Consider the following 18,687-nt stretch of genomic DNA (forward strand, 5'->3'; position numbering starts at 1 on the left):
TCTTATTTGTAGGAATATATAACATAAACAATTAAAAGGCGTTTAGTAGCGGATGTTCGATGGAGACTGTGCTAAAAAAATGTAGACGTTGAATTTTACATTAACTTTTTCTATCGAAAAATTTGCTCTTCCTTAATGAACAGTGTCTTTATAGAAGCTTCTAGCCGTGGCCTATATTACAACACAATATAATAGTAAGACTATTTAATACCTATAACCAAGGACGACCACGTAGGCACTTGTGTACTCCATCGCGTCTAAAACAGCAGACAGATAACGCACTAACACGCTGTGCGCTTCTGCGAGGAAAAAAATCGTGTGAGAGACGACAGAAGCTGAAATCTGGCAGCAGTAAAGGAATTTGTGAATCTGTACTTGCAATATACCTTTGGCCGCTCCTAGATATAGTTTATTCATACCGGTGTTCGAGGTGAAGAGGATACTACACTTTGGAACTTCACTTTGTACTTTTATGCGGTTGCAGTGCGACGATATTATCTTTGCGATATATTTATTTATGCCTTACATTCATGATGTAGTAGTTTATCCAATGATATAGGATATAGATGACCCACATTCTTATCCTTGATTACTGGTTCTGCACGTGCAGCTGCAGCTTCCGTATATCTGGCAGTGTCAGAAGGCCACGTTCTCTCGTCTTTCGGCACCCACACGCAAGATTTTATCAGAGCTGCTCGTAGTTATTGTCGTTAATCGATTACTTCAGTGAGCTCACCCCAGGGCTAGTTGTCTTCGTGTGTTCATCTTGCACTCGATTATTGTCAGTTCCGTTCATGTCATTTAAAGAATGTACTAAAGTTGTACCGTTGGTATTTGGCTATTACCACTGTTCAGCTAACTATTATTCGTATTTTCGCACCACAGACAAAGTAAACAGGATAACTGACCTTTGACGCTAGAAGAGTATTACCGTTTCACGTTCATATTCTTAGAAGGCGAAAAGCGTACTGATCATCGACTTTAATTTGACGAAGAAATTTTAGAGGATGTGCCCGTACGTTTGGAGCCCAACACTGTATGGTAGCGAATCATGGACGGTGGGAAAACCGGGAAAGAAGAGAACTGAAGCGTTTGAGGTGTGAAGCTATAGAAGGATGTTGACAATTATGTGTAGTCGTAAGATAAAGAATGAGGAGGTTCACCGCAGAATCAGCAAGGAGGGAAGCATGTGGTAAACGTTGAGAAGAAGAAGGGACCGAATGTGTTACGACATAATGCAATGAAATTCATGGTACTAGATGGAGCGGTAGAGGCTAAAATGCTGTAGGGGGAGAAGAGATTAGAATACATGCAACAAATAACTGAGGAAGTAGGGTGCAAATGCTACTATAAGGTTAGCACAGGAGAGGAACTAGTGGCGGGCCACATCAAACCAGCCATAAGACTGATGACCAAAAAATAAAAAACTCGTCATTATTCGTCCGGTTTCCGAGGACGGTCTCTCCTGTATGAACGCCAAAGCGTACGAGTGTGAACGCTTTAGTGCGAGATAGTTGGCACCTTAAACTACGTCATCGTTCAAGTTCGTACTCAGATCTCCAAACGTGACCTGCGTCCTTCCCCTGTGAAAGAAACTGTACTCACTATAAAATTTTGCTTCCAAAAGGTGCGAGAATAAATTAATTATTGTGTACAGATGAGACGACGTAGTTTCAAAAAAGCCAAAATACGTCAGAATTTTACGAAAATATGAGCCATCGGATTTACAGTGTTTCTTACATATTATGCTATAACTGAATGTTGGCATTTCGTCAGGAGTATTGTCAAACAGAAGTGCCGGGCAATGTTTAATTATTTTGTTCCTCAGGGCATTCACGTACAGACAAAGTACGTTCTGTTTATAAATTTCCACTTTCCCCTCGCCCTTTGGTGAGACTTCCCCCTCCCCTCTCGCGTGAGGTTTAGCCAGTAATTTTTAATAATTAAATTTACTTGATATATTCATATTTTTGCTTCATACAGATAAAAACACATAAATCATATCCACAATGTACTACATTTTTTGCGAAATTAGAGGCGAAAATGATAACTAAGTTTAAGGGGCACTATAACAAGTTAAATTCAGTTAATTATCTTAAAAAATGTGAAATGGCTCTCTACATATGGTGGTTTTTGCAAATAAATTTCTCAAAGAAGCAAACACAAAATGTTCTGCGACGCGACCTTCCCCAATTCTTCACTCACTCCATCGGCACCAATGTGCTTCTTCCATTGTAATGATAGGATGCATCACATCTATGTGTTTTGGTAGTACAGGAAGACAGTCGCTAGACATATGTACATCCTCCCCGTGCAGCTACTCCAGCCTATTGTCCACGGCGCACAGTACGTCCTCAGCCCGATGGGAGACGACATGCGTTGGTCGAATCCTGGCCACAGGTGCTCGCGGAGTCGCATGCAGCGTCTACTTGTGTTTCTGCGGCTTCACGGGCTAAACAAACTAGATGTCGCAAGTCTTGCGGCATCTGTGATGGATAGTTTGATCATTCATCCCAAGAGATGGGTAGCAGTAAAATTGGAAATGCCGTGTGACTAGGGCCTCCCGTCGGATAGACCGTTCGCCTGGTGCAAGTCTTTCAAGCTGACGCCACTTCGGTGACTTGCGTGTCGATGGGGATGAAATGATGATGATGATGAGGACAGCACAACACCCTTTCCCTGAGCGGAGAAAATCTCCGACCCAGCCGGGAATTGAACCTGGGCCGTTAGGTATGACATTCCATCGCGCTGACCACTTTTTTTTATTTTTTTAATCTCATTTTTGTTCTATATATTGTTCGTTGAATTTGTTCGTGGTGGACGTCCGATGACACTCGTTCAGCTTGTTCGTTGATCCCTTTACTCAGTTCTTTTTTTTTATTACAGAGGGTAACTAAACCCTCTGACCGAACACGCTGAGCTACCGTGCCGGCTACAGTGGGATGCCCCAACCTCAGACACGATTCGGTTACGACATATGGCTTGTTTAACCAACCGCACCTTTCAAAAATTAAGTTTTAATGTTCTTACTTATCAAGTATTAAACGACCACTCAGCTACAAGGGGCGGACATGGGTATTAGTAATGGTATGGCATTCGGGAATAGTCTGCATGTTTGGAATACACCGTAAGAGATTGCCGAAGCAGGAGCGGTGCGATTGACTTGCCGTTCTATTTCCCAGGCTCCGGCATTGAGCCTTTACTTTGCAGACGAAAGACAAAATTATCTTGCAAGTTTCCTTGAAAGATGAGATTACGTAGCTTGTCAATCTCCGCACTTATATGGTCACTAAGAGAGTTCTTGCCGGTTAACTTCAGCTTAGCGTCCTTCCACGAACGATTAGCTTCTTTCTTGCACGTTTGTTTCGACCTGTCGGCATGGCGCTTAATTGTAAAAGTTTTGATACTAATTAGCATTGAATACGTTATCATCGGCTTCATATGTTTTGCTCAGTCGGTAGAGCACTTGCCCGCGAAAGGCAAAGGTCCCGAGTTCTAGTCTCGGTCCGGCACACAGTTTTAATCTGCCAGGAAGTTTCGTATTGCAGAATGTCAGGACTAGCTCGCTGACTGACACGCAGTGATTTTGATCGCCACGGCAGTGAATGAAATCTGACAGTTGTGAGACACGTGTTTCAAATCGGGGAATCCCCGGCATGCACACTTGTAGAGCATTCAGTTCAGCTCATTTCAGACAAGCCACATTTGTCGGTGGGCACTTCAATATTGTCTATACTCTGTTTTATTTTTCGAAAACAAGATGGCATCCGTCGTAATAACGTACATTTTCTGAACTGAAGAGCTGACGTGAGATTTTCATTTCCCCCATCCCTTTAGATTAGATTTGGTGTGATTTTACTGGAGTCGCCTCCCCCCCCCCCCCCTCATTTTGAGCTCACGTGATTAATAGAATAACCCCAAGCAGTGCCATTGCTACATTGTTAAGTACCGGGTGATCAAAAAGTCAGTATAAATTTGAAAACTGAATAAATCACGGAATAATGTAGATAGAGAGGTACAAATTGACACATATGCTTGGAATGACATGGGGTTTTATTAGAACCAAAAAAATACAAACGTTCAAAAAATGTCCGACAGATGGCGCTTCATCTGATCAGAATAGCAATAATTAGCATAACAAAGTAAGACAAAGCAAAGATGATGTTCTTTACAGGAAATGCTCAGTATGTCCACCATCATTCCTCAACAATAGCTCTAGTCGAGGAATAATGTTGTGAACAGCAATGTAAAGCATGTACGGAGTTATGGTGAGGCATTGGCGTCAGATTATGTCTTTCAACATCCCTAGAGATGTCGGCCGATCACGATACACTTGCGACTTCAGGTAACCCCAAAGCCAATAATCGCACGGACTGAGGTCTGGGGACCTGGGAGGCCAAGCATGACGAAAGTGGCGGCTGAGCACACGATCATCACCAAACGACCCGCGCAAGAGATCTTTCACGCGTCTAGCAATACGGGATGGTTCTAATAAAACCCCATATCATTCCAAGCATGTGTGTCAATTTTTACCTCTCTATCTACATTATTCCGTGGTTTATTGAGTTTTCAAATTTATACTGACTTTTTGATCACCCGGTATAATGGAGCATACGCATTTATTGGCTCTGCTCCCTCCTTCTTGAGCGTAGATACAACGGTACTGCCACCGTGGCCAGGTATTCATTTCGCTACACCGGATAGTACTGCAGTCGCTTGACAATCCCCGTTTGATGTCGGCAGCAATGTCAGTACGCTACTTACTCTCACTCCGTAATAACCCAAGTCCATAGTCATACAGCGGGAACGCCAATGACTCGTCGTTGCAAATCAGCACGTGTGTGAGCAGCGCACCGCGGCTGTAATTGGCACGGCGTGCCCTGGACAGGATGCGGCTCATTGAGGCTGGAGCACACGGCGGCGCCGCCGCACGGCTCGACAGTACCGCGCCGCGGGCGGCGGCCCGCATCTTGCTCGCGGCTGTCAGTGTCGAGTCCGCAGCGAGCGACACTCGGGGCGGCAAACTGTGCGAACAAATGAGCTGCCAGCAAGCACTTCTCCGTCACTGTTGTCATCGGCCTCCGTTTCCAATAATACGACTGCTCCGGTGAGTTCGACTCTAGCTGCACTGCACCAAGTCAACATCGCCTTCTGCGCACCGCTTACTGCTATCTTAATGCCTCAGCGCCAAGTCTGCTCGCGAATGAATTTTCTCTCTCTCACGTAGATAGGTCGTGCACAACCACTATGTCTCGACAGTGATAAGATTACTGGTGTCAAATTTGTTGTAGTCTTCAGTTCGAAGATAGATGTGATGCAGCTATTCTAGTTAGTGTACCATATGCAATTCTCAGTTCAACAGAGTGTAAATTTCGTTCTGTCTGGGAGACTGCCGTCTGACGATGTACGTGCTTAAACAGAAAGAGAACAGAACATTTTGCGTTTGTATTATTTGGTTGTAGAGTCGGACTCACCTGTAACGCGGTATGTTAAAACCTCGTCTGACTCCTTGTTTAAGAGTGTCAGTATTTATGCATTTGATTCACTACGTTACAGCAGCCTCGTTACAATCACACGAATGCGAATTGGCTAAAAAATGGTTCAAATGGCTCTGAGCACTATGGGACTTAACTTCTGAGGTCATCAGTCGCCTAGAACTTAGAACTACAGTATTTTAAACATAGCTGCACAACAATAACGGTTCCACGTAATAAAATTATAAACAGCCGACCAGTTGCAATGGATAAAGAATTCTTTACCTAGGTTTCGACAAATGTAATTTTGTCTTCTTCAGAAGGTGGCAATTTTACATTAGTAAGGACTAATGTACCATCGCCGTTTTTACAAATGTCGGCATAGATCCATTTGTCAAAATTAAAATATAGCCCTAGAATTAGGGTGAGCTCTGCAAGATCCATGTACTAATTTATATTTACGTGACAAACGCTAATTCTAGGGCTATATTTTAAATTTGACAAATGGATCTATGCCGACATTTGTAAAAACGGCGATGGTACATTAGTAATTACTAATGTAAAATTTCCACCTTCTGAAGAAGACAAAATTACATTTGTCGAAACCTAGGTAAAGAATTCTTTATCCATTGCAACTGGTCAGCTGTTTATAATTTTATAACTTAGAACTACTTAAACCTAACTAACCAAAGGACATCACACACATCCATGCCCGAGGCAGGATTCGAACCTGCGACTGTAGCGGTCGCACGGTTCCAGACTGTAGCGCCTAGAACAGCTCGGCCACCCCGGCCGGAAATGCAAATTGGTAAGACTACACGTCACATCACTTTTTGACGAAAGCAATGCGTTAGTCGCAGTGACCTCTGTATTGCCCGGATGTAGATCTCTGATCTCAGAGCATGGAACTTCGATGTGCCTGCAGATTCTTGTCATCTGAATAGTCTTCCAAGTTGTAACTAGACAGAAACCTTTCCACCAGTCTGTACGTGATAAAGAATTATTTGATTACTTCTGGCTTTGAACTTTATCGCAAAACGCAATGAAATACGAGCATCTTTGGCCGGCACGTTCAGAAGCTGGAATTCGACATACATATAGTAGGCCTATACAGATCACGAGTTACTTTTCATCTCGAAATTATCACATATCCATAATTTAAACAGACAAATAGTCGACGCCCTAGGTCGACACTATATCGCGAGCCGGCCGAAGTGGCCGTGCGGTTAAAGGCGCTGCAGTCTGGAACCGCAAGACCGCTACGGTCGCAGGTTCGAATCCTGCCTCGGGCATGGATGTTTGTGATGTCCTTAGGTTAGTTAGGTTTAACTAGTTCTAAGTTCTAGGGGACTAATGACCTCAGCAGTTGAGTCCCATAGTGCTCAGAGCCAACTATATCGCGGCTGTGGTATCTCTCTCCATTTTAATTGCCCGCTTTCTGTCTCGTCATGTGTACAGCATAAATGTTTTCTTTGCTGCAATGCTACTTCGTGTCTGTTGCGTGTTACCTTGGAATCTTTCCTCGCAGTACATGTTGATCCGTATTCACAATCTGTCTTGTGATTATGTTCCTTCTGCACGAGATCATCAATGACTGTAACTTTTTATCTTTTATGCTGACCTACCAGACCGCTTGTGAACGGAGGCACAGTAGTTAAAGTTACAAAGCCTAGGATTTTGGGTTCGATGGTTCGTTCTTCGATTTTTTCTGTTACTTATCGCTTGTTTCATCTCTAAAAATGAAAATAATGCCAAGTTAAGATGCACCGTGTCCTGGAGTAAACAGGAAAATACTCCATAGGGGCACGCCCTTATCAGTTAACACTATCGATGCGGCCCAACTCAGCTAGCTCCGCAGTTGACAGTACTTCGCCCGTCTCCCCTGATATAATGTGAGAGTATCCTACCTAAGTAGCCAAAGATGAGGAAAAAACTCTTAATCTGTAGTACCTTCCACCATTTTTCCAAGACTGCTGACACGATCGCATATGGATGTCCAAGATTGCTAACTCAATCGGATAAGGTTCAAATGGCTCTGAGCACTATGGGACTTAACATCTGAGGTCATCGGTCCCCTAGAACTTAGAACTACTTAAACCTAACTAACCTAAGGACATCACACACATCCGTGCCCGAGGCAGGATTCGAACCTGCGACCGTAGCCGTCGCGCGGTTCCAGACTGAAGCGCCGAGAACCGCTCGGCCACACCGGCCAGCATCGGATAAGGGTGTCTCATTGATATTACGCAATTCGCTCGTGTTTGTTCAAAATGAGTGAACAAAGCTTAGTTTCTAACAACTAACATCAGCACACTTTAAAGAATTCCTAAACTTTTGTGGAATACTGCTGGATGTGCAAAGTCATCCATACTTCTTTTTGGATTAACTCAGAGTAAGCTTTCCGTCATAATCTGGAATAGTTTTTCGATCCGACATGCATATTTTCAGTTACACACAACCTTCAGATACAAAAGTTTCGGAAGGGACGCTGGGGTTGGTGCATAGAGGGTTCATAATACTGCAGCACAATAGCAACTTTTTATCGAGGAAATTTCAAGTGACGATTGAAAGACTGTTTCGATTTTCTACACTAATTGCAATTATTGCAGCAATGTCTTACCCACGATTTAAAAACAAATACTATTGCTGTCAATGGCCAAGGAAGGCTCACAAAAAGCTCAGCCATGTCGTAGCCAAAGAAACGTCGAAGAAACCTGGTCACGAGTTTCGAGTGATGTTATGACATGAAAAGGAAATTTTATTTTGAACGTAATTTGGGAAGTTAAACTAACGTGAAATCACAACGAATTATTCGTCAAAAACTACAACAGAATTAGTGATTTCCCAATTTTTGCTGAAGAAGACTGCGAGTTGAAAGTTACATATCGTTATCATGAAATAAAGGCGAATTCAGAAGATACAACACACCGATATATTCTCTGCATGTGTGGAATATGTTTTCTTTATCGTTACAACGGCGAATGTTCTAAAATCAAATAAAGTTTCTGCTAAGATGCTTGTCAAATCGTGGGGTATGGAGTATTTTTAAGATTTTGGAAGAAGAATGGCGACTTGTAGTAGCCATAAAAAAGTACCAGTTCCGACGCTGATAATAACCTGCTTAATACCGACTAATACATCATTTTTACCGTTCCATATCTTAGTCTGTAAAAAGGTAATCCTTACATGATCGTCTTGTTGACTCCGTGTCTTTCTGTCTGTCCGACAGTTAAGAGCTCTTTTTCCGTAGAAACGACTAAACGAATGAAGTTCAAATTTATGTCACAGATTAAAGGCTTTGGTCCCTTGGTGCTGTAAAAATATTAAGCTTACGAGTCAATTCAGTCACAAGATACCGCCATTTATGTCACAAATTTAGATGCTCGAAAACTCACTCATTAAAATCTATAGGGTACTTACCGTTGACTTGGAATCATGAAATTTGCAAAGACTCACAGTTTCACGCTACAAGTAAAGGAAAAAATCACAAAATTGTTAAACAGTAATTATATTACGTAAAAAATATCTTTTTGTCATTCCAACCTATAAGCGTAGGTTGTCAGCCAAAACATTATGACAAACTGCTTAAAATTTCAAATAGCTCTGAGCACTATGGGACTTAACATCTGAGGTCATCGGTCCCCTAGAACTTAGAACTACTTAAACCTAACTAAGGACATCAAACACATCCATGTCCGAGGCAGGATTCGAACGTGCGACCGTAGTGGTCGGGCGGTTCCAGACTGAAGCACCTAGAACCGCTTGGCCACAACGCCGGCACAAACTGCTTAACAACTTGTTTTTTCCGTCTTTGGAACGAAATACATCACTCCCTCTGCGTATCAGAGATTCGACCGCTTGTTGGTAGTTTTGTGAAAGCATGTGGCATTAGACGTTTACGCACAGTCATGTACACTATGTGATCAAAAGTATCCGGACACCTGGCTGAAAGTGACGTACAAGTTCGTGGCAACCTCCATTCGTAATGCTGTAATTCAATACTGTGTTGGCCCACCTTCCACCCTCGCAAGAATACTTTCAATCAGGTGCTGAAAGATTTCTTGGGGAGTGGCAGCCCAATCTGCACGGTGTGCTGCACTGAGGAGAGGTATCGATGTCGGTCGGTGAGGCCTGGCACGAAGCTGGCGTTTCAAAACATCCCAAAGGTCTTCTATAGGATTCTGGTCAGGACTATGTGCTGGCCAGTCTATTACAGGGAGGTTATTGTAGTGTAACCACTCAGCCACAGGCCGTGCATTATGAACAGATTCTCGATAGCGTTGAAAGATGCAATCGCCATCACCGAATTGCTCTTCAACAGTGGGAAGCAAGAAGGTGCTTAGAACATCAATGTAGGCCAGTGCTGTGATAGTGCCACGCAAAATAACAAGGGGTGCAAGCCCCTCCATGAAAACATGACCACACCATAACATCACCGCCTCCGAATTTTACTTTTGGCACTACATGCTGACAGATGACGTTCACCAGGCATTCGCCATACCCACACCCTGCCACCGGATCGCTACATTGTCTAACGTGATTCGTCACTCCACACAATGTTTTTCCACTGTTCAATCGTCCAATGTTTACGCTCCTTACATCAAGCGAGGCGTCGTTTGGCATTTACCGGCGTGATGTGTGGCTTATGAGCAGCCGCTCGACCATGAAATCCAAGTTGTCTCACCTCCCGACTAACTGTCATAGTATTTGCAGTGGATCCTGATGCAGTAGCAGTGGACCTAGGGATGTTTAGGAGTGTGAAAATGTCGCGTACAGACGTATGACACAAGTGACACCCAATCACCTGACCACGTTCGAAGTCCGTGAGTTCCACGGAGTGCTCCATTCTGCTCTGTCACGATGTCTAATGACTACTGAGGTCACTGATATGGAGTACCTGGCAGTAGGTGGCAGCAGAACGCACCTAATATGAAAACATTTGTTTTGGGGGTGTTCGGATACTTTTGATCACATAGTGTAATTCGTGTAAATAATAGGCCTCTGATTTCCGTATGCGGTAATGGCGCCCATTAGCGACCAAGATCAGATCCATGGGTTTTACATGAGGCGAATTTGGTCGCCGAGACACCCGCCTGAGTTCACTATAATGATTCACAAACCACTGTAGCACGGCTCTGTCTCCGAGACACGGACAATTGTACTGCCGTCGGGGAAGATATCAAGCATGAAGGGATGCAGGTAGTTAGCAACTGTCAGCGTGTCTTAGATTACTACCATATGTTTCATGCAAGGGCAGGAGAATGTCTCCTATAGCATAATACTTATCCCAAAGTCTTGCGTTCGTGGCGCGCTGCACGTCTCGAGCCGCCATTCACCTCGATGACGTTATTTTTGATGCTACCACGACCGAAAATATGATGCACCCGAAGAGCCGACTCGTTTCCATTGGTCGACGGTCGAATTCCGATTGTCCTGTGCTCTCTGCAGTCGTAATTGATGATGTCTAGGCGCCAACATATGAAAACGTAGAAGTGGTCTGCTGTGGAGCTGCATTTTCAACAGTGTACTACGTACGGTGTACTCCAAAACACATGTGTGTGAACCAGTATTGTGATCTTTCGACAGAGATGCCACAGATCACCGTCTATCCTACTTTACAGAGCAGACGTTCTCACGACAGTAGTACGTGAACATTCGACCACCTTCGTTTTCGAGATATTCTTTCAAGGCTCTGCGTAATACTAATCTGCCCTTTGTCAAAGTCGCTTATCTCAGTGGAGTTCCCCATTTACAGCCCATGTCATCGCTAGGGTGATCCTCCGACCATGTCTGCTCCGCTTACGTACTTTTGTTGCCGCCTCACGTTCTCGCAACGCCACCAGGTGGCATCCAACATCACGGTCGGCTGTGGTCTTAATGATTTGGCTGATCAGTGTACATACTGCAGAGATTTTGATAGGTTTTTGAATTCCCAGGGCTCATACATTGCCAGTATCTACATCGAAAACAGGCAAAAAAAGTAGAGGTTCTCGATTCCAAGGATAGACGATATAAGTTTGCACTGAAACCTCAGTGCGCGAGTCCTCCTCACACGTGGGCAATTTTCGTGAAAGAAAAATACCTTTCTACATTACTTTTCCCTTTCCTTGAGAGCTAGTTGGAGCGGGAGGTTGGGGGGGGGGGGGGGGGGGAGAGGAGACAACCTACCCTACCAACCGGGTACGGACGCCCTTGGCCGCATATGCACCTGACCTCATCCTGAAAGAAGGTTCAGCATTTGGTCCTTCTTGGCGGAAGGGCTTCAGAACATTACAGCCTACTGAAATTTCGTTTCTTGAATGAAATAACTTCATTATTGTCACAGACTGTCAAAGAAGAGCAAGCAGACCAGCTAACGCGTGCCTACGGCAGAAGGAAGTGATGTGTCACAGAGGTGGGGAACGATTCGATACAAAGATATGACTGGTCTAGTAGAATGTCAGATTGTTTCCGTTTCTGCAGCTGAACTGTATTCGGATCCGAAGTCTAGCCTGAAAAGGAGTCTGGATCGTTAGTACTTCATGTGTCACCCACGAGACCCCTAAAGCTAGTACGAAAAGGAATGGGTATATAGTGTACCCTGGCCATTAAGATGACTTACTGTTACTTAAAAAGTTTCACATTATTTGCCACCTCCTTCATACACTTTTGTAGTAATGGCTAATTTCTTCTTTCTATGGCCGAGCGGTTGTAGGCACTTCAGTCCGGAACCGCGTGACTGCTACGGTCGCAGGTTCGAATCCTGCCTTGGGCATGGATGTGTGTGATGTCCTTAGGTTAGTTAGGTTTAAGTAGTTCTAAGTTTTAGGAGACTGATGACCTCAGATGTTAAGTCCCATAGTGCTCAGAGTCATTTGAACCACCTTCCTTCCTTCTGTTGTTATTTACATTTCCTTATTACTAGTACTCTGTTGTTATTACTGAAATATCCTCCTCCTCTTTATATGCTGTCATTAGTATCTCTAGTTTGTCCTCACTATCAGTTTTTGAAAGTGAAGTGAGAAACCCCAAAACTCAACTATGCGGTCTCTTCAGTTCACGCTACGGTCGCAGGTTCGAATCCTGCCTTGGGCATGGATGTGTGTGATGGCTTTAGGTTAGTTAGGTTTAATTAGTTCTAAGCTCTAGGTGACTGATGACCTCAGAAGTTAAGTCGCATAGTGCTCAGAGCCATTTGAACCAATCTTCAGTTCATATTTGCAAGTTTGCAAGGACGTTCTCCGTGTCAGCAGAGGCGCCTTGCAGTAGTTAGCTCGCTGCCGGTGAGCTAACAGCTCTCTAGGGGTCGTGTGGCGTCTGGGGTACTGGGGCTCATAGCTCACAGTTCCAGCCATATTTGCAGGCATCTCTTAACGCACATCTGTATTCATACATTTCCTGCGCTGGTTGCAGAGAGATCTCCAGGGCATACGGCTTCTGGTTAACGGCGAAACTTGCTGCAATTAGCTCACCATTCAGGCGTGTTGTCTTCGAACTCTACGGCTGGTCGCTGGGTAAACTGTTCCTACGCAGTAAACTGTGCAGGATAGGACCAAGAGATATTAGTATTTTGCGTGCATGAGTTCCATCGCACTACGTTATGCATCAAATGTAGCTGCATATGTTATCATTGTTCACCGCTGAAATCACTGAAGTTACTCGACGATGTGTAATAAAAACAGGGGTACATAAAGTATTACAGACAAAAGACTCCTTCCTCAGTCGACGCACATAATGTATGCAATAAGTCCGAAGGTTTTTTTTTTTTTTTTGGGAGGGGCCTGCGGATTTAAGTCTCGTGTTAAGGATCTTGTGTTCAAATTTTGACTTGTGGCCTGGATAACTATTTCCTTTGAATTTTATTTGTAGATAGTTATAAATAAATCCATCACTTGTGCCGAACATTTCCCTTACACACAGTTATTATTTTCACTCATAAAGCCTTATTATTGTTGCTGGCTGGTACAGAGCTGCGCGTAGTTCAGCTCGTCCGTGATCGGCTAATGATAGGTGCTAATAATTTTCTAATAGTTAGAAGAAATTAATTGAATTCAAATCGTCACAGGAACTGTGGGTCCCAGCTCGCCTCACCGGTAACCGTCAATAAACATCATACCGAGCAAAAATTCTCTGTAAGGATCAAGGCGAGAAAGTCCAGAGTGATAATTTACATGAAAATCAGTGATTACGTATTCTAGTGTCACCATATGCTGACATTTACTTAACGTCTCGAATAACTAAGTCCACCAATACATGATTTTCGTATAGACAAAATGGCGTTTTCTAGTGCATAATTGAAGCACACCTCCTTCGACAGTCATCTACAGGACCAGAGTCTCTTCAAGATTCCGTCATTTGTGATCATGAGTTCGGAACAATTGAGAGGACAACACAGGGAGAACACTACACGGTCTGCGCTTAACCCTCCTCCTCTGACACAAGAGCTAGTCTGGCGTACACAAAAAAATCATAACATACGTATGATTTATTATACCATCGACAAAAGTAAAGTTCGTCATACAGGTTTCGTCACAAAGGTCTTTTGTTCTTATTAGACTGACTCTGGATCACGCACTTCAAAATGCCTACCCCGTCAATCCAAAAAGTTTTGAGACTGGATTAATAAAAAACAGGAAAAGTTTAGTTGACGGTTTTAATGCTGCAGGTGATCTACACGAGTTCAACACACAAAACTATGTCGTCAACACACAAAACTCTGTCGAACTGTCAGAATAGTTCTCTTAGGCGTTTCTCAAGCCACGTATCACATGCCTTGAATGTCGTTTATGTCGTCAAAGCGTTGACTTCACTTGAAATTCTGTAGTTTGTCGTTTTGTGGTAGGTTCGTATTGATAACACCAAGCCTCATTAACCTTGATGACTTTTTACCGAAAAAGAATTGTCCACATTCTGCATTTCAGTCAAGTCGCGGCAGGCTTCCATGCGTCGTTTTGTTCGGAAGTCAAGGTGTGCGGGCCGAACTTTGCATACACATTTATCTTCAAAATCTTTTAGAGAATGTCATGAAAACTTGATTTAGAGGTGTTGCTGTCCCGCGATTTGTGACACAGCAACCTTGACACACTGCGATCGCACGCCCACTACTTAAAATTTCCTGCTGACAACCGACTGGCCGAATGCACATACGATGTTTACAGTTGTTAGTTCAAGCTGATACCGTACTCACTGCGCTGACGTCACTTATACGTCAGGAATAAAATCACTTACACAACTTTTTGGACGTACATATTCAAATAATGCAAATAAAAAGCATTTTCTACAGAATACTTCTAGTTAAAATCATAACCTTTTTCTACATCTTAACAGAGTTTGCAATATACTTCCTTTAACAGCTTCGAATCAATAGTAGTTTCTAGGGTGGTCGTGCGTGTTAAAAGTGACCACTTCTAGGACGGAGAGGTATGCCAGTCCTGGATCGTATCCGCCCGGCGGGTTAACGACGAGAGATTGGTGTGCCGTGCAGCCTGGATGTGGTTTTTAGGCAGTTTTCCACAGCCCTCTACGTGAATACAGAGCTAGTTCCCAAGTTCCGCCTCAAATACATGCTACACAAACATTTAGAACACTTTCTCACACTTGAACACAAAATTTACCCCCCACACAGAGAATTGGGCGGACTGCTTCTGTCCTGTGGAGTTAGTAGCGAACTGATGACCTTAGCTGTTTGGTCTCCTTAAACGATTACTCAGGATCAGCAGCAGCATCGAGTCTGTAACTATGGTTAACGGTCTGAAACTAGATTAAATTCAACTTCATAATTTGTAACCAAACATTCACTCTTCAATGGACATGGCGCTGACACATATAACATTATAAAGGAGATAAAGTAAAAGTAAAATTAGAACAAGTTACAGGTCAATCATATGGTACTCGAGTTGCGTTGAACATTCCATCTTCAAGTAATGTCAGTACTTTATAAAATAAAACAGATACCCAGAAGACATGAGAAGACATGGCGGCTTCCTGGGAACCTTAGTAATGAGAAACATCTTGGCCATGCAACAGTCTCCAAGAGATCAACGAAGGGAGCAATGAATGTCCAAACATTAGGTTTGACTAGCTCTCACTGTTTCTTTACTTTATAGTTATAAACTAAAAAACCGGTGTAATACGCCATACACAGCGAAAAGTAATCGTAACAGATAACATAGTAACATATAACAGTATGAGTCATCTGTTTGTTTCTGCTTTACCTCTAATGACGAAGCAAAGTGTGTTTTTCACTTGCTCTGCTGCTGTCAAAACGACTTGGTGTTTTGAAACAGCACCAAGAATGTAATCCTCCACCTGAAGATGATGCTGTGAACCATCGAAATGCGCAGTGGTATGAAAAGCAAGTGACTGACACAGAAAACTATTTTAATTATCATGAAATGTATTCTAAGAATATAGACGCGTAGTAGGCAAGATATAAACTGATTGCTTAGTGGAGATATGAGACGGCGCTTCATTTATTGCTAGCAAAGTGAAAATGGACACAGTGTTAATCTGTTACTTGGAGTAACTAGAATATTATTAAATCGTTGGTGTATGTATAAGGAAAATGACGCAAAGAGAAAACCCTCTTAACGAGGCAACAGAATTATGACGTAATCACCGGTACGTGTGATCTGCCCCACCATTCAGAAAGCTATAACCGTCAGTGACCTTGTTCATGTTAAGTATCGCTATCCACAGGATTTACACAATAAAAAGAACGTGGACAAGAGCAGATTGCCCGCCATTGCTGGGAGCACCGCTATTAGCAGCGCACCAGTTCAGCCGCAGCAGGCAATTTCTGTTTATCTCCTCTGCCCCTTCCTAGCGACTTTATCAGAGGGCAGCCAGATTCGGTCGCAGCGGTGTAAAGAGCTAATTTATTACTCCAGCAAAACAGCAGAGGGAATTGTAAAGAAGAATTTGTTAGTGCGTACTTCGCAGGGTGCCGTGGTTGCTACCGAATGATTGCCTAATTTTAATTCACTGGTTCAACAATTAGCCAGGACCCGAACAACCAATACATAGGATAATTGTACGCATTGCAATTCTGTTTGCCTCGAGAAACATGATTTCGGTAGCTCTGGAGTCTCCGTTATCTCATAGGACTGGATACCAGATTAGCTATATTGGGTGCCAGAGCAACGTTAACTCTCCAACTTCCTGTTACCAAAATGCTGTAAGCTGTTGTTGCGAATATTCAGTACTGCTTTAGATTAGCAGAGCTCGTTTGTACTTTTCAGTTTCAGAAGACACAGGATCCGGTATTTCAGTTTCTTTCGATCCAGACTGTTTTTCATGCAAACTAATATTAATTTCGAAATCTAGATCGTGCTAGAAGGATTTTAGAAAATCAAAAACACCAAAAATTAATTACTGTAGAGTAATGAAATTTCAGGAATACATTTGTCTAGGTAACATGTTTGAGTGATCAACATCGCAAGGCCGGCCGCGGTGGCCGAGCGGTTCTAGGCGCTTCAGTCCGGAACCGCGCGACTGCTACGGTCGCAGGTTCGAATCCTGCCTCGGGCAGGGCTGTGTGTGATGTCCTTAGGTTAGTTAGGTTTAAGTAGTTCTAAGTTCTAGGGTACTGATGACCTCAGATGTTATGTCCCATAGTGCTAAGAGCCATTTAAACATTGCAAGATCACAAGTTAATGTTAAGCGTGAGATAAACCATTGAAAACGGGTTATTAAAACCGGTGTAGCCGCCAGAATGTTGAATGCAAGCATGGAAACGTGTATTTATAGTGTTGTACAATGGCCGGATGTCAGTTTGTGGGCTGCAGTTTCATTCCTGTTGCAATTGGTCCGTCAATACAGGGACGTTTAATGCTGTTTGTAGATGACGTTGGAGTTGTCATCCGATGACGTCCCATATGCGCTCGGTTTGGAGACACATCTGATAATCGAGCAGACGAAGGCAACGTGTCGACACTCTGTAAAGCATTCTGAGTTGCAGCAGCAGTATGTAGACAGCGTTATCCTGTTGGAAAAACCACGTGGAATGAAGTTCATGAATGGCAGCACAACAGGGCGTATAAATTTGCTGCAGAGAGCGTGGAATAACCGCGCGGGTGCTCTTGCTGTTGTACGAAATCGCACCCCAGACCATAACTCCGGGTGTACGAGGGGGGACCCAAAAGAAACCGGATTGTTGTCATAAAAAAATTTTTTTTTTTTATTGATGAACCATTTTTACAAAATTACTTCAGTCACCTTCAAAATACTCGCCATTACATGCAATGCACTTGTCAAATCTCTTTTCCCGCAGTTGGAAGTATGTTTGGAACTCTTCAAGTTTGATATTGTCCAGTGCCCTTCGCCACGGTACGAGTCCCGCCGCCACACCTTCACCTGCACATGTTAGGCAATAAATTCTGCCTGACTCATGTAGTACTATCACCGTCAGAGGGTGGTACGGGACCACGAGTCCCACCGCCACACCTCCAAAGTGAATTGCAGTGACGCAGTCACTGCACAGTGGAAACTTACTGGCTCACCAACACAGTTAGACCGCAATAGACCGGTGATGCTGTATTGTAACCTATCACCCCACATGCCCTTCGCGAAGCTGCTTTTATCGTCTCCACATCGTCATAACGCTCCCCTTTTAGCGTTTTTTTCATTCGTGGAAATAGGAAAAAGTCGCACGGGGTTAGGTCCGGCGAATACGGAGCGTGGGGAACGACAGACCACCTCTGAGATGTTAAATAGTGGGTCACTCGTAAGGCCGTGTGTGCTGGAGCGTTGTCGTGATGCAGAAACCAGTCACCTGATCGCCAAAGTTCCGGGCGTTTCCTCCTCACATCCTCTCGCAGACGCCTTAAAACATCCAAGTAAAGTGCTGGTTAACAGTTTGGCCAGGGGGTACGAATTCCCGATGCACAATTCCACGAACATCAAAAAAGACAATGATCATCGTCTTCACATTACACCTCACTTGCCTTGCTTTTTTTGGTCTGGGAGATAAGGGAGTCTGCCACTGGCTTGACGCTTGCCTGGTTTCTGGGTCATACCCGTAACACCAACTCTCTTCCCCTGTAATGACTTTGTTCAAGAAGTTTGGATCGTGTGCAATCTCTGTTTTCAAGTCCTGACACACATTCATGCGGATGGTTTTTTGCTCCTGTGTGAGAAGGCGCGGAACAAATTTAGCAGCAACACGTCTCATGTGCAAATCCTCACTCAAAATCCGCTGGCACGAGCTCCAACTGATTCCTGTCTCTGCTGAAAT

At 43.7% G+C, this 18,687-nt stretch overlaps 1 protein-coding gene across 1 annotated transcript in view; it reads left to right on the forward strand.

The window, feature by feature from the left end:
* The first annotated feature begins 4,889 nt into the window (after positions 1 to 4,889).
* The window catches only part of LOC126171413 (regulator of G-protein signaling 11), a 189,723-nt gene continuing 175,925 nt past the window's right edge, over positions 4,890 to 18,687 (forward strand). The window contains exons 1-2 of the mRNA XM_049920801.1: positions 4,890 to 5,107; positions 12,867 to 12,967. Of these exons, the coding sequence (XP_049776758.1) occupies positions 4,890 to 5,107; positions 12,867 to 12,967 (319 nt within the window). The remainder of the gene's footprint in view (positions 5,108 to 12,866; positions 12,968 to 18,687) is intronic.

This window comes from Schistocerca cancellata, chromosome 1, assembly GCF_023864275.1.
Source record: "Schistocerca cancellata isolate TAMUIC-IGC-003103 chromosome 1, iqSchCanc2.1, whole genome shotgun sequence".
Lineage (NCBI taxonomy): Eukaryota > Metazoa > Arthropoda > Insecta > Orthoptera > Acrididae > Schistocerca > Schistocerca cancellata.